General features: G+C 44.3%; 1 protein-coding gene across 1 annotated transcript in view; it reads right to left on the bottom strand.

The window, feature by feature from the left end:
- The window catches only part of LOC111773188 (uncharacterized), a 46,155-nt gene that overhangs the window by 2,996 nt on the left and 17,494 nt on the right, over positions 1-25,665 (bottom strand). The window contains exon 4 of the mRNA XM_070264671.1: positions 5,986-6,096. Within this exon, the coding sequence (XP_070120772.1) occupies positions 5,986-6,096 (111 nt within the window). The remainder of the gene's footprint in view (positions 1-5,985; positions 6,097-25,665) is intronic.

Here is a 25,665-nt window from a genome sequence, read left to right as displayed (position 1 = left end):
TAGCAGAAAGAGAAATCAAGAATATAATCCCATTTATAATTGGAACAAAAAGAATAAAATATCTAGGAATAAACTTAACCAAAGAGGTGAAAGACTTGTACACTGAAAACTATAAGACATTATTGAAAGAAATTGAAGAAGACATAAAGAAATGGAAAAATATTCCATGCTCATAGGTTGGAAGAATAAACATAGTTAAAATGTCCATACTACCTAAATCAATCTACAGAGTCAATGAAATCCCAATCAGAATCCTGATGACATTGTTCACAGAAACAGAACAAAGAATCCTAAAATGTATATGGAACAAGAAAAGACCCCAAATAGCCAAAGCAATCCTGAAAGAAAAGAACAAAGCTGGAGACATCACAATCCCTGACTTCAAAATATACTGCAAAGGTATAGTAATCAAAACAGCATGGTACTGGTACAAAAAACAGGCACATAGATCAATGGAACAGAATTGAAAGCCCAGAAATAAAACCACACATTTGTGGACAGCTGATCTTTGACAAAGGAGCCAAGAACATACAATGGAGAAAGGAAAGTCTCTTCAATAAATGGTTTTGGGCGAACTGGACAGCCACATGCAAAAGAATGAAAGTAGACCATTATCTTGCACCGCACACATTTGAATGTAAAACCTGAAAGCATAAAACTCCTAGAAGAAAGTAGAGTCCCTACACTCTTTGACATTGGTCTTAGCAACATCTTTTTGAACACCATGTCTACTCAGCAAGGGAAACAAAAGAAAAAGTTAACAAATGGGACTACATCAGACTAAAAACCTTCTGCAAAGCAAAGGAAATCATGAACAAAATGGAAGACAACCCACCAACTGGGAGAAAATATCTGCAAATCATTTATTCCTAACTTCTTAAATTTCACCCCAAATCCTGAATCGAGAGGACAGATTTGACAGCTGTTGCCTCCTGTCTCCTTGCAAGTCAACTTTGCCTTAAAGCTTATTTCTTTTCTCAAAAGCTGATGCTGCAATAATTGGCTCTTTATGCACATCGGGCAAGAGAACCCCAATTTTGTGTAGGTAACAATATGTACAGTTATAATATATAACATTAAAGCTTAAATTGGTATTTAAACACATTTAAAAAGAATTCCTTATGTTTTTCTGTTGCATCTTTTTGAAATACCTTCCTTAGAAAGGTCATTCTTGGTCTCCTAACCTAAAGTAGTTGGCCATCTGGCTTGTTCTCTCTTAGAGAGAAAAGATTTGGATTTGTTATTTAATGTCAGGCTTGTTCAGTAAACCTAAGCTCATAGTTTAAAGACCGGATCCTGTTGTTTTGTTCAAGGGTGTATCTGTAGTGATGAATATTCTGCTAGTCATATGATACAGGTTCAATAAATATTTGTTGCGTAAATGAATGTTAGAACAATATGATTATGTCCTTTAAATAAAAGGACACTGCAGCTGCTGGGCCTAGGTAAAATTATTACGCAAGCTTGGTATTCAGAAAAATACCCAAGCCTGGTTGCTCCCTATCCTTCAACTCCCCCTCCTCCCCAGCTAAGTATCCTCTTTAAGGCTTCTCTTTGCTTAACAAGAGCCATCTGCCTTGCATTCAGAGCTCAGCCACAACCTTAGGTCCTCCTTAACCCTCTGAATCTGAGCTTTAGGTTCTATTTACAGTAGTCCCCCCTTATCCACAGTTTTGCTTTCCTCCAGTTTCTGTTACCTAGGATCAAAGGGTCCCGAATTATTAAATGGAAAGTTGCAGAAATAAACAGTTCGTAAGTTTTAAATTGCACGCTATGCTGAGTAGCATGAAGAAACCTCCAGTTGTCCTGCTCCGTCCTGCCTGGGACATGAATCATCCCTTTGTCCAGCATATTCGCTCTATGTGCTACCTGCCCATTAGTCTCTTAGTAACTGGGTTATCAGATCGACTGTCATGGTGTCCCAGTGCTTGTGTTCAAGACATCCTTATTTTACTTACTTCTGGCCCCAAAGCATGAGAGTAGTGATGCTGGCAATCCGGATATACGAAAGAGAAGCTGTAAAGTGCTTCCTTTAAGTGAGAAGGTGAAAGTTCTTGACTTAATAAGGGAAGAAAAAAATCATATGCTGAGGTTGCTATGATCTATAGTAACTTTTATTACAGCATATTGTTATAATGTTCTATTTTATTATTAGTTATTGTTAATCTCTTATTGTACCTAATTTATAAATTAAACTTTTATCATAGGTATGTATGTATAGGAAAAAACATAGTATGTATAGGGTTCAGTACTATCTGTTGTTTCAGTTGTCAACCTACAAAAACATAAGCCAGTTTAAGAGGCAAAGTGTTTATTTGGGATCAAAGAATTGCAATTCGGGGAGCACAGATTCAAGTAGAAACCCAAATGGCGTCCCACTAGGGAGTAAAGTTCAGGGGCTTTTAAAGGCAAAGAAGGAAGATTATATTACAAAGAAGTTTAATTGGAGTTGGAGGCAGAGAGCTAGTCTTGGCTAAACATTGATTGACTGTTGATCTTCAGAAAGTCTACAATCCTCAGTATTTGTGATCAGGATGTCTGTTCTCCTGCTGACTTCTCAAACAATTGCTTGTAAAATAATTGCTGTTTTGGCCCAGTCCAAAGGTTTGTCTCAGTCCAGTGTTCAAGACAGCAAGACAGTTTCTCTGGAAAGGCAGCTCAATTCCATTTTTAAATGGCCCCAGTGTTGTCAGTTTTTACACAGGCATCCACTGGGGGTCTGGAACATATCTCCCATGCATAAGGGGGACTACTGTACTTTCTTCCCTCTGGCTCTGCCCTTGGGCCCCATTCAGAGAACTAGGGTTTGGTCCCTTCTCTTGATTGGAGCTTCCCATCTGGTATGTGGAGATGGAGGGTTGCAGAAGTGGCCCAGGGCCAACTCTGTGAGTGGCTGCACCTATTTTCTTTGTTCACTAAGAGGCAAGAAGGTTGAAGTACACTGTCCTGACATCTGTTTCCTGTCATAATAAACTTTCAAATCCTCAGTGACTCTACGGGTAAAGATTTGTGCTACTCTTCATGGGCCTGGACCTGGAGACTGGCATCTACTCTGGAACTCGAACTGGGTGCCTGGGATGCCACTCTCTGCTGACAGATTTCTCTAGTGCTAGCTGTCAGCCTCTCTGCCTTCAGTTTGACCACTGCCATCACCAGATGTCCATGACTGCTCAGCGTATCTTATGGGATGGCCGATGAATTGAGGTCAGATTCCCAGATGTCAGCTGCTTACAGACTGTGGTGGCCATACCCCCTTGGCTGCCAAATTAGTCATTTTCTTTGGATTCACAGCTTGGTTTCTCCCTGCCCTAGGCAGTTCCAGCTCCAAATTATGGTCTTCTTATGTCTACTTATTGGGCAGCAGGGCTCTGCTGGGCAACATTCAGAGACATGATATTCACATGTCTCATGTACTGTATTCTTCACGACTGCACGCCATTCATTATGTATCGTAATAGGACACCACTTCAAACTCATTTACACTGAAGTGGAGTTGATTGATAATCAGTTTAAAAGATCAGTATTTCTAGTGGTACCTGCTTTTTGACATGGTTCAAAGACTTATGCCATCAGAATGGAACGTTAATAATAGGCCTCTTCTTGTAAATGGGAGGTTGTTTTTCTGAGCTAAGGACTGTCTTGTTATTTCTGAAATGCACTCTGAGGTGACTGCCTCCATGGCTGAGGCTGAGGTGCTCGGTGGTTATGACATTTGACCTATTTTTTTCATTTGAGACACTGAAAAGGGCCTATGGTTCCAGAACCCTTTAAGGGAGGAGCTGTATTGGCCTAGTATTACCTATTTGCATATGAAAGCAAATCCTCCAAAAGATGGCAATAAAGATTAAGTAAACCTGTGTGAGCTAGCAGAAGCAACATGCAAGGCACAGAGTCAGGTTTTGTAGCCTCAGGCAGGACATCTTGCCACACTCAACTAATTACAGAGTAGTTTATTTATTTATTTATTTATTTTTGGAGGAAGATTAGCCCTCAGCTAACTACTGCCAGTCCTCCTCTTTTTGCTGAGGAAGGCTGGCTCTGAGCTAACATCTGTGCCCATCTTCCTCTAGTTTACACGTGGGACGCCTACCACAGCATGGCTGCCAAGCAGTGCCATGTCCGCACCCGGGATCCGAACCAGCGAACCCCGGGCCGCCGAGAAGCGGAACGTGCGAACTTAACCGCAGCGCCACCGGGCCGGCCCCACAGAGTAGTTATTTAAAGGAAACACTGTATGTAAGTTACTCCATTTAATAATTGTTGTTACAAAATTAAAATTTTAAGAAATTGCTTCTAGTAAAACAATTGGATATATTTGGGTGTTTTTCTTCCTTGGGGTGATCCTGGGATGTGCCTCCTCTGTTGTTTTGGTGACTGTGCCAGGTTTTAGAGAAGGCAGAATAATCGGCATTTGTGAAAAAACGTATGCTGTCACTTACTGCTGAGATCAGAGTCAGGGAGGGTTATGGGAGCTGATAAAGTAAGCAGCCTCAGGAGAAAAATAAATGTATACTATACAGAGTAAAAAAAAAAAAAAATTGCTGTAGGAGAATTAAATAACACTACTAAGGTACTGTTCAAAGTTCTTCAAAGGAAATATGGTAGATACTGTTGGTTATTTTCCCTAATACCCATTTCCACCCCTTTCTTCCTTGGGCATTTTCACTATAGAAGCTGCAAAAACTAAATACAAATTTTTCTAGCTTCTGCTGAAGCCAAGCATGTGGCATATTTCCACTTAATGAAAGCTTGGGTTAGGGGGTGCGGCTGGCTAGAGAACCCTAATGTGATAGTCAGAACTAGGGAAGCTATCTTGTAACCATGAGTTCACAAACATGAGCAGAAGGCCCAGAGACTGACAGAGGTGCAACCCTGAGAGTGTTGAGTCACTGAGCCTATGTGTGCAATTGCCCACCTTCAGCTCCTTGGCATATGAGTTCAAGATGCTGGGGCTGGCCTGGTGGCGCAGCGGTGAAGTTTGCACGTTCTGCTTCTCAGTGGCCTGGGGTTCGCTGGTGTGGATCCCAGGTGCAGACATGGCACCACTTGGCAAAAGCCATGCTGTGGTAGGTGTCCCATGTATGGGGTAGAGGAAGATGGGCATGGATGTTGAACATCTGTTTTCTTGGTGGGCACAGCAGGTGGCCTGTCTGTTGTCTCAAGCTAGGTGGTCACAGGGTAGGTGCAGCAATCAGTTCCTAGCCTAGGGAAAGATGCTCATCCTTAAGGAAATGCCAATGTGGGGGAAGTTGCACCTTTATCTTAAGGCCATTTGTTCTTGTCTTTGGGACATAGCAAATGCTTAAAGCAGATATACAATGCATGCTCAATGGCCATGTCAGCCCCTTTTGGAAAAACAAGGTCAGGCTGAATTAGGTTTACACCAAATGGCTGCCTCATATACTCCAATATATCCTATTGCTTGCCACTTACTTGTCACGTATTACATTGAGTTTCATCCTTACAACATTGTGGGCTAAGTATTACCTATGAATGAGGTAAAAGAGATGGGAAGAGGTTAAGTTACTTCCTCTTCTGGGGTTTTTCCCATATTAGAGTTGGAATTCAAAATCAAGTTGTTAGATTCCAGCACATAATGCTGATAAATACTCTGATGGAATTCATACAAACTTATACTTGTCTTGGAGTCTGAATGCAGTAGAACCTCCTTTATTGGGTTTTTCCTTCCTAAATGGCCCCGTGATAAAGTTACCCACACTTATGATATTTGTACCTTTGAAAACAGAATGTAAAGATTCCCAGTCTTCAGATAAATGTCCAGCAGAGGAGTGATGATCTAGATTAGGAATTTAATTTATTTTATGAATCAGAAAACAATTGGCATGAGTTTACTCAAAATTGCAGGTACATTTGGAGAAAAGAATTGGTCAGAGCCACTTAGTGGCTTGATAGGTAGAGAACTCATCTTATTTTCTTTAGGTTGTTTGCTCTTAAGCCACTCTAGTTCATAGAGTCAGCTCTTACCCTGGGTGCTTCTTCTTGATACAGGTTTGAAGAGCAGAAGGAAGAAGTGGGAATTCGAAATCTGAGATGAACTTTCAGTTCATTCTGTTTGGTAGATGCTTCTAATTTCTGCTGCAAGTAAAGAGCCATTAAATAAATGTTAAAGGCAGTTGCTCCATTCATGGGAGGTGCAGTAAAGCTTTTAAATAGAACAGAAAATAAAGGGTGTCTTTGACTCTTCATGGAGTCTTTAATGGTTTCCTACTCTGGATGAAAAACAAAAAAACTTCTTCTGTTCCTAGCAGCTCTTACCATGTTTTCACATACCTTAATCCAAGGAGTTTTGAATTTTGTTTCCTAGTTGACTATTTTTTAAGACTTTGACTTGGGGATTAAGAATTACAATTTAAAGTTGTGAGTTTTTTTGGATGAGTTAGGCAGGGGGAGTAGGTTGAGCTGCTGGGAAGTGGGATGGCTCCGGGAATAGTTTAATCCAGAATTGTTGGTCACAGCGTCAGCAAACAATACATTTTAAAAGATTTTATGAGTTAAAATCTGGCCTAATTATCCTTAAAAATGAAGCTAAGAATGAGCTAAGCATTAAAATTTATGTACTGTGTATAAATTTCTTTTCCTTCTCACGTTACTGAGAATATAATGCACAAATGTGGTATCACTATTTGGTTTGCTTTGGACATTTTACTGTCTTGCTTTATTTAAAATTCCTTTTCTAAAGGATGAACATCACAATTGAATTATCTGCCAAGCTCCTTTAAGTTATCTTTGTAACTTAGCTAAATATACCTTTGTTAAAAACAAAACATTTTCAATAAAATATCTGTAACATAATTACACAAAATAAATAGACTTCTTTACTTATCCACATAGATGGGATTTAAATGAGTATAAATATTGTTTGCGTAATTCCTAACTAGTACATTTTAAAAGTGGTCTCTGAAGAACAGCTAAAACTTTAGGCATAATTGCTTAAGTTGAGTCAGAAATAGGTAAGAAAGACATATCATAAAATTAAAGACTGGCTGAAATACTCACATAATCTTTTTTTAGGGGAGGGTATGACATATCTTTCTTTAAAAATTTATCTTTTAGATTTTGAATTTGTAGAAAAGTTTTAAAATATATACAATATTAACATACAGTAGCAGTAACAGTGAAAATTCCACGGACAGATGTAAATATCTGCTGGGAGTATATTCTTTAATTACTTTTTTCTTGGAAATATTTGGGAGCTCATTGTACATAGAGTGTGATATTAAGCTATACAATGTACATATTGTACAATACAATTGTGATACAGTCAGCAGTTACAGACTCAATTATTTTTCTTTCTTAACATTTGAGATTCCATTGCATATATGAAGAAAGATGATACTTTGGTGGCTGAAATTCTGAAAGTTTAACTAGAAAGGAAAGATTTTATCCAGGAAAAGTAAGAGGACTGAGATTCCCACTCATATTTGGTCCATAGAGGCCTATGCACCTCTCAGTAGTACTGTGTGTTAGGTTAAATTTTATTCTAGTATTATTTTTGTTTGACTAGAATGCTCTACCTTCATTGAGAGTATTTATCAAATGTAGTATTTATGCATTTACAGTGTCAAATATTGACTGTCTTTTACTGAAAGCTGCTGGAATTTCCTGCTTCACTAGTCTTCTATTCAGAGAAGTGGCCATGACATCTCCGTTTTGTACAGTTGTCCTGGGATCAACCTTAACATTACTACTTTTATCTCTTGTGACATCTTCCAAGGTTTCCTGAACAATCTGTACAGCTATGCAAAGAAAATTGTAGTTTTTCAAGTAGACTGCTCCTAGTAATTCCCTATTGACTGAGGTTAATCCCATTTCTTGCTCATTGGTGATTTCATTGTAAACTGTCATGGTATGAAGGCTAGGTTTTAAGTTAAACCCTAAGAAATCTTTAGGACAAAGATCTTTTCTCCCAAGTACTGTACTCAAACTTTGAGAAATCACTTGTTCTTTAGCCTTTGCTACACTACTGGCAGATCTTCACACTGTTATACTTTGGGAAATGGCAATAGGTGAAATACCTTTATGAATCTGTGAGATCAGAATGGTACAGACTCTCAATATATTTGGATTCATTCAGTGAGGTTCCAAGAGAAAAAAAAGGACCTTTCCACTTTTCTTCCATGATTATCATATAGTAAAAGAGTTCATTAAATATTAATTCCATCTGTTATTTGCATATTCTCCTAGTTTCCCATTTCTAGTAGGTAGCTAAGCTGTGTTACCATGGTTCAGGAAGGTTTTTGTTCCTGTATACACAGCAGAATGTTACCAAACCAGGTTCGTTTTTGCCCATTGCTCAGAAATCTAAACAGTGAGATGATGAGATTGCCCTAGAGAGAGGGTTTAATCACAAGGCAGTCAAGTGAGGAAACAGGGGAATGAATCTCAAATCTGCCTCCCTGAAAATGGGGACTCAGGGATATTTATGGAGTAGGGAGACAAGGTGGTCTGAAATGTGGAGATAGATGATTGGAGGTGAGGAGAGGTGAGGTAATTGACGATCTGCACAAGCGTAGTCAGACTTCACGCCTCTTCACAGGACGCATGTTCACAAAATGGTAGTGTTAGCATGATCTGAGGGTGGAGTTTTTAGGCTCTTCATGTCAAATTGTCACTTCTTACACATCTGCATGGGCCCAGTTTATGGGTTGGTGGTCTCAACTGACCTGAAGTGTACAAGGGGTTCTAATTCCTGAAAAACAGCTCAAACACCCATTACCATGGTGACCCAGGCTCCAGGGAGATGTTATCTATGGGAACCTAGTGGGAGTCAGATAGCATATTGCCTACACAACACAGTTAACAATGGGCGGGGGAACAACTAAACGCTATAATCAGTAATTGCAAAAGGGAAAACAACTTTAGTTACCAGCTACTTAATCGTCAATGGCTAACCGTTTGCCAGTTTCAGAAGACATTCTATTATGTTTGTTGAATGAGTTAGTTACATATTTACGTTGATACTTTGTTAAGAGTTGATATGCCTGAATAATTGGTGAAATTTGAATATGGACTCTGGATTTGGTAAGAGCACCAATGTTCAATTTCCCAAAATTGTTCATTGTACTGGAGCTTTGTAAGAGATGTCTTTTTCTCAAGTGATACACACTGAAGTATTAAAGGTGTAATGAAGGATAATGTCTGTGATTTACTCTCAAATGGTTCTGGAAATTTTTTTTTACATATTCATACACATACACGTGAATATAAAGTGAGAAAGAGATGAGGCAAATATGGCAAAGAGGTAACAATTGAATCTGGGTGAAGGATACAAGAGTACTTTGTATAATTCTTGCAAAATTTCTATTAAGTTTGAAATTATTTCAGAACAAAAAGATAAAATGTGCCTTCAAATTAAGACGTAAGCAAAAACAAATATATGTTTCTGGCCATGAAAGAGCCATATTCCCTTCTCTCTAATCTGTGTATTTTATGTTTGTATTTTAAAATAATGAGAAAATGTATCTATGATTCTTTAGGACATCAGAAAGCAAGAAGGGGCAAGAGACTTCCATTATGGCTGTGGAGGCTGCTGACAGTAGCTACAGGAAATGGATTCCCTGAGCCCTGCCTTCCTGTCAGGAGTGAAAGCAAGCGGTCCTGGAGAGCTGCCTCTTCATCTCTGGGCTGGGGAAAAGGAGGGGTTTTATTTAGTACCAGTTTCTTCCTTCTAGTAAGAAATCAGTTGTGTGAATGTGCTAATCAAATTCCTTCATACACAATTATAATTTTAAGGAATAAATAAGTGGAACACCTTAAACATGCCGTACTCTCTGAGTACTCAAAAATCTTGATTTTTTTTCCTGATATAATATAAAAGCCTTGCATTTAAATTAGAGTCTTGCACCTAATGATATAAAACAGTTTTAGTCAGTTACGAATCAATTATTTGACTTCAAAGATAAGGTTAGCTGTGATTAACTATCTCAGTTTTTCCTAGCTTTTATTTCATGGAATTTTATGTTTTTCCATAAAGAAAATTTCTTACACGTATTGATGAGTATGTTTAATTTTTATGCCTTGGCAAGATTTTAAAAGGTTAGGAAAAAAATCCTCGTCAGACTGTAGTCAGAAAATGGGACCATTGTGTCATTAGCTCCTATGAACTAAATCAGGTAAAGTGAGGGTTAGTAATCAGTGTTAGACAAATAGGGGTAAACGAGGCACAGAAGACTGAAATAACTTCTTCAAAGTAAAATAATTTCTACTTGAGTTTACACTGTAATATATGGCTTCAAGCAGTAGAATTCTTTGTAAGGCTTATGAGTTCTCTTAATTATAGTAAGTTTATAATTAGGCATTGTATAGTCATCCTTAGTCATTCCCTCCATCTGTTTATACTAAGCTGCAATTTAAAGGACCCAATATGTTCTGCAATAGAAAGCTCCAGAATCCAAGCAGCTTTGTAATTGCCCTTGGCAAAATATTTTGAAGTCCAACTGTGGAGCTTTAATAATATTGTGATATTTTGGTTGTCATGATATCTTAAAGGTTATGTTTTTGACAATGTGTTTCTGAGTATTGTTCTGCTCAGAATGTTTTAAAAAATCATCACTTGAATATTGTTTTATTTCTAAAGTCAAAGTATGATACATACCTGTTACTGGTACTCTCATCTCATGTAGCAGGAAACCTTGAAAGTCCTACTTTCTGTGCTAAGAAAAGAGTTGATTCCTCATATCTCTCTGGAGGCAGGGCTTCAGGGCTCAATCTTGCCCCTTTCTCTGTGACTATTTCCTTACCTTTGGCCACCCCACACCTTCTGAGTGTTGAAACCTCCGGCTCCTATTCTGTGCCCTCCTGTGTCCTCTGAATAACCACTACTCTGTTGTATGGAACCCTATTTCTCCTCACTGTCCTTATTTCATCCTTCTTCTTATTAAATGGAATTTCCGTCTTTACCTCCATAAGCAAAGCCCCAGCCACTCTGGATATATTTACTATTATTTCCTCATAATAGTAGGTTACACAGAATTACGAATTTCATAAACAGATTATATAATGAAGAAGATTGAGAAAGAGAAGGTTCCATGTTGCCTTAGGCCAATCTCAGAAAAGCCATGAATATTTTCAGCTTTTATCTGCCTCTTCAACATCTTCCTGGCTAATAATCTTTCTAACATCTCCATATTTAATATTTTGAGCAATGCTGTAGTCAAATGAGTGCCCAACTGGGACTCTACGCAGTGCACATTCAGCCTGTTAATGTCAGCCTCAAGTATTGCAGCACTTCTGAAACATCGCCTGAGAAGGAGGAAACTGAAAACGAGGGAGAGAACAGAAGCTTGATGAGGCAGTGGGGGCTCAAGCACTGATAGCCTCTTATGGTATGTTCCCTGGAGGTTGAAAGAAAGATATAAATGCTGAAGGAAGAACCCTCATAATCTCTAATGGAACTATAGAGAAAGTCAGTATTGTTGGATAAATCAAATGACATAACAATTGATCTAAACTTAAATATTAGATGATCAAGACCAGTGCTTCTCAAACTTTGAAGTGTATACAGATCACCTGGGAGTCTTATGAAAATACAGATTCTGATCAGTGGGTAGAGGGTGGAGCCTGAGATTATGCATTTCTAACAAGCTCCAAATTGATGCTGGTGCTGCTGGACCATGGGCTACACTTTGAGTAGCAAGGTTTTAGAATACCCTAACTTTTTTGTATTAAAAAATATATTTTACATGAAGATATTGCATGAAAAATTTAAAATAACTTCAAATATACTCTGAGTTTAGTGTGTAGATTTAAAAATAAAAGACGTGCACTGGAGAATGAACAAATTAAGCAGGCATTTTCTAGGATTCAATTAAGATGACATGAATCCAAAGCAAAGTAATTAGATCTGAAGTTCTAGAGAATATGTTACTGCATTTGTATCAAGGGAAACAGTCAAAGCACACATTCTATTAATAAGTAATTTTGACTTCTGAAGAAGAAGATACGAATCATCTGTTCTCTCATGTTGGCCTGCCGAGGTTCTTAAAATCTCCTCAGCAGGTGAATCTTTGCACCCTTGTCACAGTCATGGCCTTCTACTAAGGCAAGTTTTTGTCCACTAGAAACTTAAAGGTTAGGCCCTGAAGAACTTGCACTCTTAGTCTTTCTAGGTTCATAATATTGATATCTTTCAGCCCTATGTTTCTTTCAGATTTGATCTGTTAATATTAAATGGTGATACTATATGTTTACATTTGTCCATATATATTTAATAGTTTACATTTGTATAATACTTTAAATGATTTCCACATATTGTCATTTGATTCTCACAATGATCCTGCGAGTTTAGCTATTTCCTCCATTTTACTAACAAAGAAACTTAGGCTTATAGATGTTAGAAAACCTGTCCAGGATCAGGAAGTTAATATGGCAAAATTAGGGCTGAAATCTAGATCTTTGGCTTAAAAATCTCTGTTTCTTTCTACCAGACCTTATTTCTTTTTATCACATAGGACACCTGTAGAAATAATGTTATTGTCAAGCCAAGAGGATCGTTTCTCAGGTAGCTTAAACAAAGTCTGCAGAAACAGAACAGAGAGATAGCTTCCTGAAAACTGTGACCAACAGTCAACTCCAGAGTTGAGCTGCATGGCTAAAAGAGATACAGTAGTCCCTCGGTATCCGGGGGGGATTGATTCCAGGATCACCTGCCCCCAACCACCCCCCAATCTGTGGATGCTCAAGTCTCTTATATAAAATGGCACAGTATTTGCATATAACCTGTGGACATCCTCCTGTATACTTTAAATCATCTCTAGATTACTTATAATCCTAATTCCATGTAAATGTGATGTAAATGGTTGTTAGTGTTGTTATGGTATAATGAGAAGAAAAAGAATCTGTACTTGTTTAGTACAGACCCAGCCATCGTAGGCCTTTCAATCGGCTGTTGGTTGAATCTGCGGATGTGGAACCATGGATATTGAGGGCCGACTGTAAATTAGCTCTGATTAAATAATAGGATTTGACATGCAGCAGACAGCAGATGATAGACAATGGGAAGAGACCCAGAGCTTGTGAGTGTATAGACTGGAAATAATTTACTTGTGTCAATGGAACACCAGTAATCCGGGATTTCCTTTAAAGTTCAATCTCCTTTAAGAATTTTTTTAAAAAGGCAAATTTTATTTAAAAGATTATTTAAAATAAGCATTGCTGGCTGAACCAGGTAGCTGTTGCTATTTGTGGTGGACTTTTATGTCTTGTTTAAAATTGGAACTTCTGTTTGTCTATGTGTGGTTTCACAGTTTAACACATATGTATTGTGTAATTTATAAATGCCATATATTCCTCTAATTAGGTTCTCTTTCATTTTCTGCTTGCTGAACTATTTAAGGAGACTTGGACGTTGTTCACCTTTATTTCCTTGTAAACGCCTCTGCCACCTAGTGGACTCTTTGAAATCAGTCAGATTGGCTCATTAGGTGTGTGGTTAAGCACCAGGGTATATAAAGTGCTCATTGTCACATGGAGTGAACTAGGAAGTAGAATTGGAGATGGCTGTAAATCCGGGATTTATATGTTAACCTGTGCCAAGATAAATTGAGTAGCCAGCACGTACTTACATGAAATGTATTTTGGACCCTGAGATCTCCACACATGGAGAGAAGTGGCTTCTGCACTCTGAGTAGCTGCTTTGCTTAGCTCTATTCAGACGAGCTGTGAAAGAGATCCCATAAGAAGTACAGGGAAAGAGCCTTAGTTCCAGGAGTAAGAAGCTTGAAGAAGCAGCCCTTTCCCATTAGGAGATGATGGGACTCTCTGGAAAGCTGAGAGTATCTGGGAAGCCAGCTGGAATACTTCTGCTTGAAGTGCCAACCCTTGAGTCATATTTTTATCATAGGTGTAATGAAGTAACACTATGTCATTACTGTCACAAACTTATCTAAATAACAGTTATTATTATTAGTTGAAATTATCATCTGATTTACATGTTCTACTTTATCTTTGTAACTATAACACAACTTGCTTCTTCATAACCTGAAATTAATTATCATAGAAGTACTTGGAATAGAATCCTTGTGATACTGAATGTATTAATGCTAAAGGTTGATTTTAGGCATCTTATTTTCAGAAACACGGGAGAAATTTAGAGGTGAGTAACAAAAACAAAACCACTTGTCAGCCTATGAGGAAAACTTAATTGAATTGAGATTATCTTAACCTGGAGATAAAGATGTAAAGTGAGTAGTGATATTGGAAGATTCTTTATAGTTTGAGGGGCACACTGGCAGGGGCATCCCCTAGCAGTGCACAGCCTCGTCTTCTCATCATAATATGCGTACCCAGCCACTCTGGAATCAGAGACTGAAGTTTTACTTTGGAGTTTAGAATTTAGATTTAGGCCATTGGTTTCCTCTAGAGTTTAAAGTATTTATTTTAAAGTTGCCTTTCCTAATATAATTTGAAGAAAATTAGGGCCCACCTAGAACTCTTAAAATCTGAGGTGGGGGAGGGTGGGGGAGAGAGAGAGAGACAGAGACAGAGAGACAGAGACAGACAGAGACAGAGACAGAAATGTTTAACGTGGAAGGTGGAGTTGGGCAAGAAACAATTGCCTTCTACCTCTTGGGTTTCAGCTTCCAGCCCTTTGATCACTGGGATGACCTGTGTAACCTTCTCTGGGTTCCCTGGATTCTGACTTTGCTCTGGTTCTCTAGTTCTTAACTTACTTTTGGTCTTTGTTCAGGTTTCCTCCTTGATTTCTGACTTGGCTCTTCTGGTGACTTGTCTCAGTTGGACACACCTGAACACTCTGACATGAGTTTGGAAGGAGAAATGTCACTAGAAAGTAGTATACTTATTTGTAAAAAGATAGTTGTCACTTCTTATATAGTTTTTTTACTTTGTCGTTATTATAATAAATACTTTCCTATCACAGAGATAATAAATTATACATTGCCAGAAATTGTAAAATACATTTAATTTCAAAGTAAATAAACTAGTATAAGTCTATGTCACATGGAGAAAACCATTGGTGAATAGAACTAAAAAGCAGGTCTCTGGTGCATAAACACAATTTTTTAAACAAAAATAAGACCATATTATTTATTTTTTTCACTTAAGATCAAACGCCCATTTCCCCTATGTCATCATATTTTCCTACAGCATTGTTTTTCAATGGCTGCTAACAATCCACTGTGAATGCTTCTCATTAATCAGTTCCTTACTCTGGACAAATTTAGACATTTAAATATTTTTTCTATTTTAATAATATTGTACGAACATCTTTGTATATATAGATTTGGTAGACCCATGATATTTCCATTAGATACATCCCTAAAATTTAATATTTTTGAGGTATGCATTCAGATGTGGTCACATAGCATTAATAATATTTCCCAAGTGTAGCTATTTTTGTATTTGAGAATAAACTTAGGGATTTTGAATCTTTTGTGAGAAAGACCACTCTGTTTTGACAGACTTTGATTAAATCAGAATGAGCAGCAAACTTATCGTATGGTTTCTTTTTCCACTTAACACGCAAGTCATGGTTCTGCTTTTTATTGCTTAATGTCTCCTTCTTTGGTTTGGTCTTTGTTTACTTTTGGATTTTTGTTTGTTTATAGTCCAAAAAATAAAAATTCTTGATGCAGGATCCTTTCCTTTGCCAAAATCTGGTGCAAAATTGATGATATATCAAACAGTAGAGCATGTGAAATATCATGTTGCTCTTAAATGGGAAATGTTTCTAGTTGTTTCATTTTGATCATTTTCAGTTAAGAAGTTTATTAAAACTTTCTCAAGCATGTCTGGAATTGAAACCAAACCAGTAACCTAAGCATGTAGAGTGAATGTATAGACTTGTTCAACCCTCCCGTAAAGGTATCAGATAAAATCCAGTTTGTAAAACAAGGTAACAGTTAAAATTATTCCATAGCAAATGTACTGTGCCAGCTCTCCATGCCAACTCATAAATATTTCTATTCACATACACTTTCCAAAGGATAGTTTTCCAGTCACAATTAAACTCCAAGCTGTTGCATATTTTGGGGCTTCAGTAATTTTGCCTGTACACAGTTAAAGTGTTGAAGATGGTGTCCTTAAATTATTACAATTGTAAGAAATTCTTCTTACAGAAATGTACCTTCAATCTTAGGTATCAGTGTTCAGTAGGCTATATTCCAGACAAATCTGAAGACCTCCATGTTAATGAAGTAGTAGGTACTCTGCATTCTTCCATGGATAAACCCATAGGGGAGAGCTTCAGACACAATGATTATTGTAAGAAACACTAATGAAGTCATTAAAACCAAAGAGTAATGTGACGATCTCACCCTCAAAACAGCAATGTTTGAGCAAGCTCAAACATTTGGTTCTAAAGAAATGCCACATTTTGACTTCCTGTTTCCCATGGCAGCTAATGATTCTATGCCTCAAACAGCTAGACATCCTATGAAAATGCTCTGCCTGTCTTCCTTTGTCATTCGATTTGATTTTGATTTTTATTTACTTTATTTTTAAATATTCTTATTTGTTAAGTGCTCATATGTTCCCGCATTGGTCCTAGATGCTTACTTAATTTAATCCTCACATTAACTCTGTAAGGGAATTAATGTGATTCCTGTATTACTCATAAGAAAAAGGAGAGTCAGAGAAGTTGAGTAACATCACCAAAGTTGCACAGCTTAGAAGCCCCAGGACCTGGCAGTCACAGATGAAGGAGGAGAACCACTGGGCCAGCCCTGTCTCCCCAGCCTTCCTGGAGGGTTCCCAGCTTCTATTCTGACTGCCCATTCCCTGCACAGCCGCAGGGACCTTAAAATGCCTCTCTTTTCCACACACTCATGTGGCCCCCTGCTGCTCTCAGACTAAAGACCAAACTCCTGACCCATCAACTGGCCCTCCGTGACCTGGCTCCTGCCGACTGGACTGTCTGACCTCTCGGAGACCCCCTTCATGTCCCCTAATCCTCCACACCCTCTGGGCCTTCTTTGCAGGCCCCTCTGCCAGAGTTGCCCTCCCAGGTGGCTCCCATCTCCCATCAGATGGTACCTCAAGCACTCCTCAGAGCCTTCCCTGGCCGTCTGAGCCCCCTTCACCCCACTCTATCTGACTTTGTCCATGGGACGTGCCATCCTCTGCCATGATCCTGTTTATTTACTTGTTTATTTCTTTCCTGCCTCTCTCCCCACCAGCTGCAGCACAAGCACCTCCAGGGCCGGGCCCACATCTCTCTTTGAATAGCCCACCCTGGGCTTGCACAACGCCTGGCCCACCGCAGGGGCCCAGTCATCATTTGGTGAAGGAACGAAGGATCTTGGAGAGCAGAATGGAAGGACCTCAGAGCACACAGCACCCTTCCAAGCCCACTACACTCACTCTCTGTGCACAGGGTCCTCGTGTGCTCAACATCCTTACAGAGCTGTGGCCCCAAGCCCACCACACTTACCCTCTGTGCATGGGGTCCTTCATGTGCCCCACATCCTTACACAGCTGTGGCCCCAAGCCCACCACACTCACCCTCTGTGCACAGGGTGCCTCATGTGCTCAACATCATTACAAAGCTGTGGTCCCATCGCATCCTTCCAAGGAGGCCTTGCTAACACTCCACTGCTCACAACAAGGAAACAGAGGCTCCGAAGAGACCCTATCCCTGTCCGTGAGGGACGACACATTGGCCTCAGGTGACAACTGGCACCCCAAGGGGGCTGGGCTTCGTGTGCCCCGCACAAGGCTGCTGGACTTCGAGGGCTGGAACGGAACCAGGGGCCTGATCCCAGCTCCGAGCTCACTGGCCTCAGGAGGCTGTTCCCTCAGTCTGTCGCTGGCAAACAAGCTGCTTCCAGAGCAGTGGTTCTCTTCCAGGGGTGATTTTGCCACCACCCTCTCCCTGCTGGGGGACATTTGGCAATGTCTGGAGAAATTTTTGGTTGTCGCAACTGGGGAGGGAGGTGCTACTGGCATCTAGTGGCATCTAGATGCTGCTAAACATCCTACAGTGCACAGGACAGCCCGCTACAAGACTGATCCAGCCCCAAATGTCAGGAGGGGGAGACTGAGAAACCCTGCTCGACAGAGTAACTCTTCCTTGGAAACATCCCGCTGTGGACGGCTAGAGCTGGAAGGTGCTCGGAGTGGCCCAGTCCAACCCCCTCATTGTACAGACGGGGAGTGTGAGGCCCAGTGAGGGGAGAGGGCACTCCCAGCACCATTAGAATGGGCTCGGGCTGGATGCAGGATGCCCCCTGCTGTCTGGGGCTGGGGAGAGATGAGCCACGGGACAATTGGGCTGATGACCATGGGGCAGGCGAGGAAGGAGGGCGATGGCGGCCATCTGCCGTGGGCGATGAGCCTATCTGCTGAGGTGGCACAGGCCGGGCTAGCTGCCCTGAAGTGCCACCTGTCCTTCTTCCCTGGACGGACGGGGACAGTAGCTTCCCTCGCACAACTGCGGCAGAGGACGCTGGCTGTGCCTTTGAAAGGAGGCGATTACTGGCTGGGACCTAGGTTTCTGGATTCGCAGGCTGTGAACGGGCCTCCAGAGCCCCTTTGTGGCCGGCCTGCTTAAAAGGCACCTCCTCCTCCAGAGCCCAAGGGCCAGGTTTCTCAAAGGCTCCCACAAAGCCACAGAGCCAGTGCCACTGCTGCACAACAAGGGCACCGAGGCCAGTTGGTGGCGGGGACATAGGTGGGAGCCCTGGGTCCTAGTTCTGGGTCTGCACCATACTCCTGTGGTCTCTGGATCTCAGTGTTCCTCATCTGTGAAATAGGAACACTGAGCCTGGTTCTACCTTGTCCCAAGGCTGCTGGAAGGGTGAGAAGTTGGGATGCCTGTGACGGGAAGATCACAGGGATGGGGGCAGATCCCATTCAGTGCCTGCCTCTTTGCTGTTCTTCAAATCTGCGAAGTATGCTCCACCTTAGGACCTTTGTACTGCTGCCTACTCCCCCACCCCAACCTCACCTCACCCCTGCCTGGATGCTCTTCTTCCAGATAGTCACGTGGCTCATCCCACCTCTCCTCCTGGTGTCTGGTTAAATGGCGCCTCCTCTGAGAGGCCTCCCCTGACTACCCTCTCATCACTCCATATCCCCTTTATCCTGACTTATTTTTCTTCAGAGCACTTATCACCACCTGACACCTTACATTGGAAACCCATCCCTTTGTCTGTTTGCTGCCTGTCCCCCACCTGACACGGTGGTTCTGCAGAGGCAGCAGGTCTGCTCCCCATGGTATCTCAAGCGCCCGACACCACAAGTACTCGGGAAATGACAGCTGAGAAGAGGAGGGGGAAGGGCAGAGCCAGGGGGCCCTGCTCTCTCTGCCCTGACCCCCAGCTTGGTCTTGCAGGGCTGTGAAGGCACTGGGTCATTGGCCAGGTCAGTCTTGAGGGGCGGTGGTTACTGTGGTCCCTGACCATGACCGCCTGCCTAGGCTGACCAGAGCTTGGCCTGGGTCAAACCAGACAGCTCCCAGCCAGCCCCCAGACACCCAGGGACAGGAACCTCACCCACCCTCCCTTCATTCCAGAAGCTTCCCAGGCCTGGCCCTGAGCTGGGTGCCCACTGGCCGGCTGGCAGAGTGGACAGAGCAGATGGGGCCACGCTGCCGTCCACAACATGGACGGCTGTCAGAGAAGCCAGTGGCTCAGCTGCTTACAGGAGTTTCCTGAACCTCTCTCCCGGGGGCCAGCCCACCCTGCCTGGACACCCACACACCTGCCAGGTGTCCAGGCCAGCCAGGCTGGGGAGCCCGAGTGTGTGAGTGCACAAGTGTGAGCATGTAATCACCTGTGTGCTGAAAACAGGGTGTGGCTGTGGGTGGGTGTGAGCCTGTGTACGAGAGTGATGGTGCAAGGGTCTGATTGTATGAGGGACTGGGTGTGCAAATGTTCCGGAGTCTGTGTGTGAGATTGTGCAACCACGGTAAGAGGAACTGTGGAATGAAGAGGTGTATACACGGGGACAAGGACTGCGCTACAGCATCGGGCAGCATTCACACCAGGATCTGAGTTCAAATCCCAAATCTTCTCACCAGCTGAGAATCCTGAACAAATAACTTCTGTAAAATGGGCAAATAATGGTTCTGTGCAGACATGAAGATGCAGGGCCCCCTCAGCTCTCATTAAACATATGCACTGCTGTGAAGATTATGTATGACTGTGGAGGGTCCACGTATGGGATGGTACAAGCATGTGTGAGCCCATGTATGTACAGCCCAGCTCCCCATCCCACAGGGTCACACCCTGGGGGGCTGTCCAGCCCTAAGCTGGCCTTGGGGAGCAGCGCCCAGATGGCCACCCCTTCGTCCCTTCTCGCAGCCTCAGAGTTTCCTGGATGGTCATTACAACCACCTCCCTGTATAGCATCTACCGCCCCCGCCCTGTGGGGCCCAGGCCCTGCTTGACGTGTCCAGTGCGGGGGCTCGTTGCCTTGTGAGTCTCCTTCCAGGCCGGTTCAGAAGCCCCCTCACAGAGGCAGCGCTCCTCAGTGGGACTCAGCTGTGCCTCACCCTCTATCTCACTTCTTCCTTGCTCTCCACCATGTCCAGCAGGTCCTCACAAAGTATACCCTTTCCTGGGAGCGGTTCATCTCCCACCTCCCAAACAGGACCAGCTGACTTCTAGTCACCTCTACAAGGCAGTCCAGGCGTCCCCTCCTCCCCAATTCACATGGCTACACGGAACACGGCTCCCCTGTGCCAACCCCACTCCAGGACCAGCTGCTGGTTACTTGTCTTTCTTGCTCGTGAGACTGTGAGCAGAGACTTGGTGACCTCCATCAGGGCACCTTCCTCTGGGCTGCAGTCTCCAACCCTTTCTTGTAAAAACAGAATGCTTTCTTCTAAAGACATAGGGGAACAGCAAGATCCACGAGGGCAGAGACCCTCAGACAACCCGCTTCCACCAAGTACAGTCTGAAAACCAATAGAAACCACCAGGCATCTCCTTTGGGCTGCAGCCTTGCTTGTCATGGGAACCACAGCTGTAGAATGGTCCTCTGGGGGCCACCAGCCTGTGCTCTCAGAGGAGCTATGGTCTGAACCCTGGTCCTCGGGGGACCTTTGGCTGAGCCCTGGTTTGGGAGGACCACGCCTAGCTGTACTTGTTCTCAGGGGACATGTCAGCAGTACCTCTGGTTCCTGGGGGAACCTTAGGGTCAAATGGAGGGGGAAGTTACCCCTGATGCCCTCTGGGGGCCCACCCTGGGTGCCACTGGAAAGAGTGGGCCCGGTGGTCCTTGCACAAGCCCGGAGTGAAGGGAGCGACAGTACCTGTGGCAGTTAGTGGAGAGGCAGCTCCCCATCTCCAGAGAGCTCCTGAGGTGGCAAAAGTGAGACAGGGTTACCAATGACCCCATGCAACACACACCTGGGGGGCCATGCCAGCTCAGGCCATGCTGGGGGTCTCGGGACAGGTCCTGGGGTAGGTGGGCAGCCCTGGGAAAAGTGTTTGGCCTCCAAATGCAAGAAACCATGTGCTTTCTTTCCCTTCAGTGGGTCAACTGAGGAGCTGCCCTGTCTCCATCCGACACACCACCTCAGGAAGCTCAGTCACAGGGGCCCTCAGCAATGTCAAATCAGCCTCTCCCTGTTCAGGGGAAGCTGAAGTCCGGGGTCCCACAGGGAGTCTCCCAGCCCGAGGCCCTCTGCAGTCAGAGCTAATGGGCCAATCCTGGGGTGTGGCCTGGACCCAACTTGGGCCTCAGCCTCCAGCTCGCAGCTCTGCCCACAGTCTCCCTGCCACAGACAACTCCCTTCCATGCATGATCTGGCCCCTGCCTCCTCCCCCTCTTGCCAAACTAGCCCCCACTCCAACCACCCTGGCTGTCTCGCTGTTGCCACAACGTGCCAGTCTCATCCCCACCCCAGGGCCTTTGCACTAGCTGCTCCCTCTGTGTTGAATGCTCTGCCCCATCACCTCACTTGACATGCACTTTCCAACTCTGGGAGACCTCCCCTGACTGTCTACAGAAGCCCTCCTGCCGCCCCCCATCCTCTCACCCCACTGCTCTCTGTTCTCTCTTTCAGAACCTGCATGAAAAGAGGTGAGCCATCTACCTGCAGGCTTGCTTGTCCCCGCCTGTCTTTCTATCAGAGTGTGCTCTCCCAGAGCCTGGGCCTCCTGGGTCTGCTCACTGCTGGCCCCACTGAGGGGACAAGACGAATCACAGCCATGGTGCCTCCTTTGATCCTGTGACCTGCCACAAACTGCCAGTCAGAGGTGGTGAGTGCAGTCTGAGGAGGGGAGCAGGCCCTGTCTGAGGCCCCACAGCCACCCAGTAAGGCAGGGCGGCAGCTCCCCTTACAGGTAGGGAGATGGAGGCCCAGAGAGGGGAAGCGCCACGGGCAGAGTCAACCACTCTGAGAGGCTGGGCTGGGACTGAGACTCAGGTGTGTTTGACCTGGGACCACCATGCTCCTTCCCCAAAGAGGCCTGCCTGGAGTCCCCTAGAGCACGGGCTCAGGGCCCACACCCAGAGGCTCAGTGTCCAGCTCTGGACCCAGGCCAGGGCCACCCCACCTGGGGGTCAGATCCCACCTTCCCCCTGACCAGCCCTGGATTTGGTGCCAGCCCCCTCACCTCTGCACCAGTCTCCTCATCTGTAAAATGTAAATAAGTAACAGTATGTCACTCATGGGGGCAAATCACAGGTCTCAAACGACTGTGGAGACGCATGAGCCTCTGTCTGCTGTCGCTGGCAGCAGGCCCCGAGTCCCAGGCCTTTAGGGGCTGGGGCATGCCTTCCATTAGGCAGGGGGCCTGGTGCCCCCAGCACAGCCTGTCCCTGCCCACCTCCCTCCTATGCCAGGACCTCCACTGGGCCTTCAGGAAGCGCCAAGTCTGGACAGGAGGACCCAGCTCTCAATACTCCCACCTGGCTGCTCAGATGCACACATGCCATGGGAGACAATACCAATATGATGTGACAAGGACACAGCAAAATGGTGCTGGGCTTCTCCGGCCCCTCAGGCAGAGCCCACTGTGCCCTCAGGTAGAGCCCAACAGCCACCTTGCCACAAGCATAGGGATTCAGCTCCCCAGCTCGGGTCCCGCTCTGACTGCATCATGATCACGTGGCACTACCCTGGCCTGCTGCAGAGAGCCCGCCTCAAGCTAGATGCTTTTTCCAAACACTTCCTCATCCAGCCCTTGCATGAACCTCATGAAGCACATGGAAACATGCCCCTCCTTTACAAATGCTGAAAGTGCAGCTCAGGGGCCACCTGTACCCTCAATGCCATTCCATTTCCTGCTTCTTTATCCTGCAGCAAACTCCTATTCACCCTACAAAAACCCTGATCAAACGTCAACTCCTTTGTACAGCCTTCTTTTCCTGCCTTATCCTCCTAGACAGACTTTCCTCCCTCTCCTTCCTTCCCTCTCTCCTTTTCTTCCTTCTTTCTTCCTTTCCTCTCTCCCTCCCTTCATTCCTTCCTTTCTTCTTTCCTCTCTCCCTCCTTTCCTTCCTCCCTTCTTTTTCTTTCTCCCACTTCCCTAATAACAGTAAACATTTTTTGAGCAGTTTCTACTTACTAGGCATTGGTGTTGACACTTTATGGGTATCAACTCATTTAGCCTTCACCGAACCCTGAGAGGGAGGTGTGGTGGCACTTCCCCATATTGTGACACCTGGGTCTAAGATATTAAAGGGTGCATGATATTTTCCTACAAGACAGTGCTGTTACTGAGTATACATGTGGAGATGGGGACTGTCTGCTCTCACAGGACTGAGGGGGCCCTAACGGTGCTGTGGCCCAGCCCTAACCCCCGTGGCAGGCAGTGACCCGTGCCTGGGCTCTCCACTCCTCCGCACCCCCATCCCTGCCCAACCCCAGGGACTCCTCGGCGGCATGAACTCTTGGCAGCCCTCCTGGCATCTCGCTGACTCCCGGATAGCCCAGCTAGGACTGGCTCTGAATGGAGACCCTCCCTCTGCCATGCACCCTGCCAGGTCAATGTGGCCTTGTCAGCCGCAGACTGAAGCCTGTTCTCCCCCCAATCCTCCTTTGCCTCTCAGTCCATCTGCAAACAGGAGATGCACAGGTCCAAGGAGGAAAGGCCAGGGTGAGGGCTCTCGGAGTGCACAGAGAGGCCCCTAGCCCAGCACAGCTGGATTTGGAACCAACCGCCTGGGCTCAAACCCCTGTTCCAACCTATGATGTGACAGAACCTCTCTGAGCCTCAGCCTCTTCATCTGGAGCATGGGGTGGCAACAACAGCCCCCCCTTCCACGGATGTTGTGAGGAAAGATGAGATACTGCCCACAAAGAAAAGGTGATTTGTAAACCAGAAAGTGCAGTGCACGCACAGTTGCAATATTCACGGAGCTCTTGGTACATCGAAGAGTGTATATTGAGATGTCAGAGCTGGAGGTTAACACATGAGTTCTAGAGCCAAGAGGGCCAGGGTTCAGATCCCAGCTTTGCCACGTACTGGCTGTGTGACCTTGGGCAAGTTGATGAACCTCTCTTTGCCTCAGTTTAGTGTCTTCATCTGTGATGCTTTGGGAGGATTAAATAGGTTAATACATTTAAAGCACTCAGAACAGTGCCAGGCAGAGTGAGCATTCCATAAATGCCAACTGTTATGTTAACACATTAATTTTATATTAATAGATACTTGGTTTATTCACATATATAAAATCCCAATTTTATATTTGGGGGAACTAGGGCTCTACCAGGTGACTTGCTCACTGCCACCCAGTCTTACTTAAGGTTTGCCAGCCCTACGTCCAGCACTCTGTCCACCCGGCTGGACCCCAGGATGTTTGGGGGACCCTGGACCAAGCTGGTGGACGCAGAGCTCTCAGTCAGCCGGGCAGGACTCCAGCTCCTCCTCTGGCCTCCAGCTCAACCTGGACAAGGCAACTGCCCTGGGGACAGGTCTTTCTCTGAAGCCCCACCCCCAGCTCTACTGCATCAGGCTCCTGGGGAGGCTGATTCCTTTTCCTTCAGAATAAACTGGCGGCTCCAGTCCTACTCCCTGTCACAGCTTGCCCACAGCACCCAACCATTTATACAAAGTTCAAGAAGGGAAAAACTGCTCTGTGACCTAAAAAGTCAGGAGAGGGATCTCCTGGGGGTGGGCTGTGGCTGGCAGGGCATGAGGGGGCTCCTGAGGGGCTGGTCATTTTCCATTTCGGGGTCTAGGTGCTGATTATATGAGTGTGTTGTTTGTGACAATTCAACAAGCTGTACACTGTATTTCAATACAAATTTACATTAAAACAAACCACCTGGTTCAGCCCCAGCCTGCACTCCTAGCCTGGAGCAGCAGGAACAACCCAAGCCTTGGACTCAGTGGAGTTGGTGGTCATCCCTTTCCACCCGAAGCAGCTGTGTGGCCTTCGGAAAACCCCATCCCTTCTCTGGCCTCAGTTCCCCTCTGTTGAATGTGAATGAGAAATGGTCAGTGTTTCTGTCCCTGGCTGTACGGCAGACACACTGGGGTACTTTAAGAAATACTGACACAACTACCTCAGAACCTCTGGGGGCATTTTCCTTCACCTCGAGTGGGTTTTTTTTTTAACTCTTTACTTTGAAATAACCCTAGATTCACAGGAAGTTCCAAGGTAAAATGTATGGGGAGGTCTCCTGAACCCTCCCACAGCCTCCCCCAGTGATGACATCTTGCACAACTATAGCACACCACCCACCTAGGAAGCTGACACTGGTCCAGCCCACTGAGCTTGTTCAAATGT

Source organism: Equus caballus, chromosome 4 (genome assembly GCF_041296265.1).
Source record: "Equus caballus isolate H_3958 breed thoroughbred chromosome 4, TB-T2T, whole genome shotgun sequence".
NCBI classification, from domain to species: Eukaryota; Metazoa; Chordata; class Mammalia; order Perissodactyla; family Equidae; genus Equus; species Equus caballus.
Note: the sequence above shows the minus strand (reverse complement) of the source record. Positions and strands in the feature narration are given on the sequence as shown.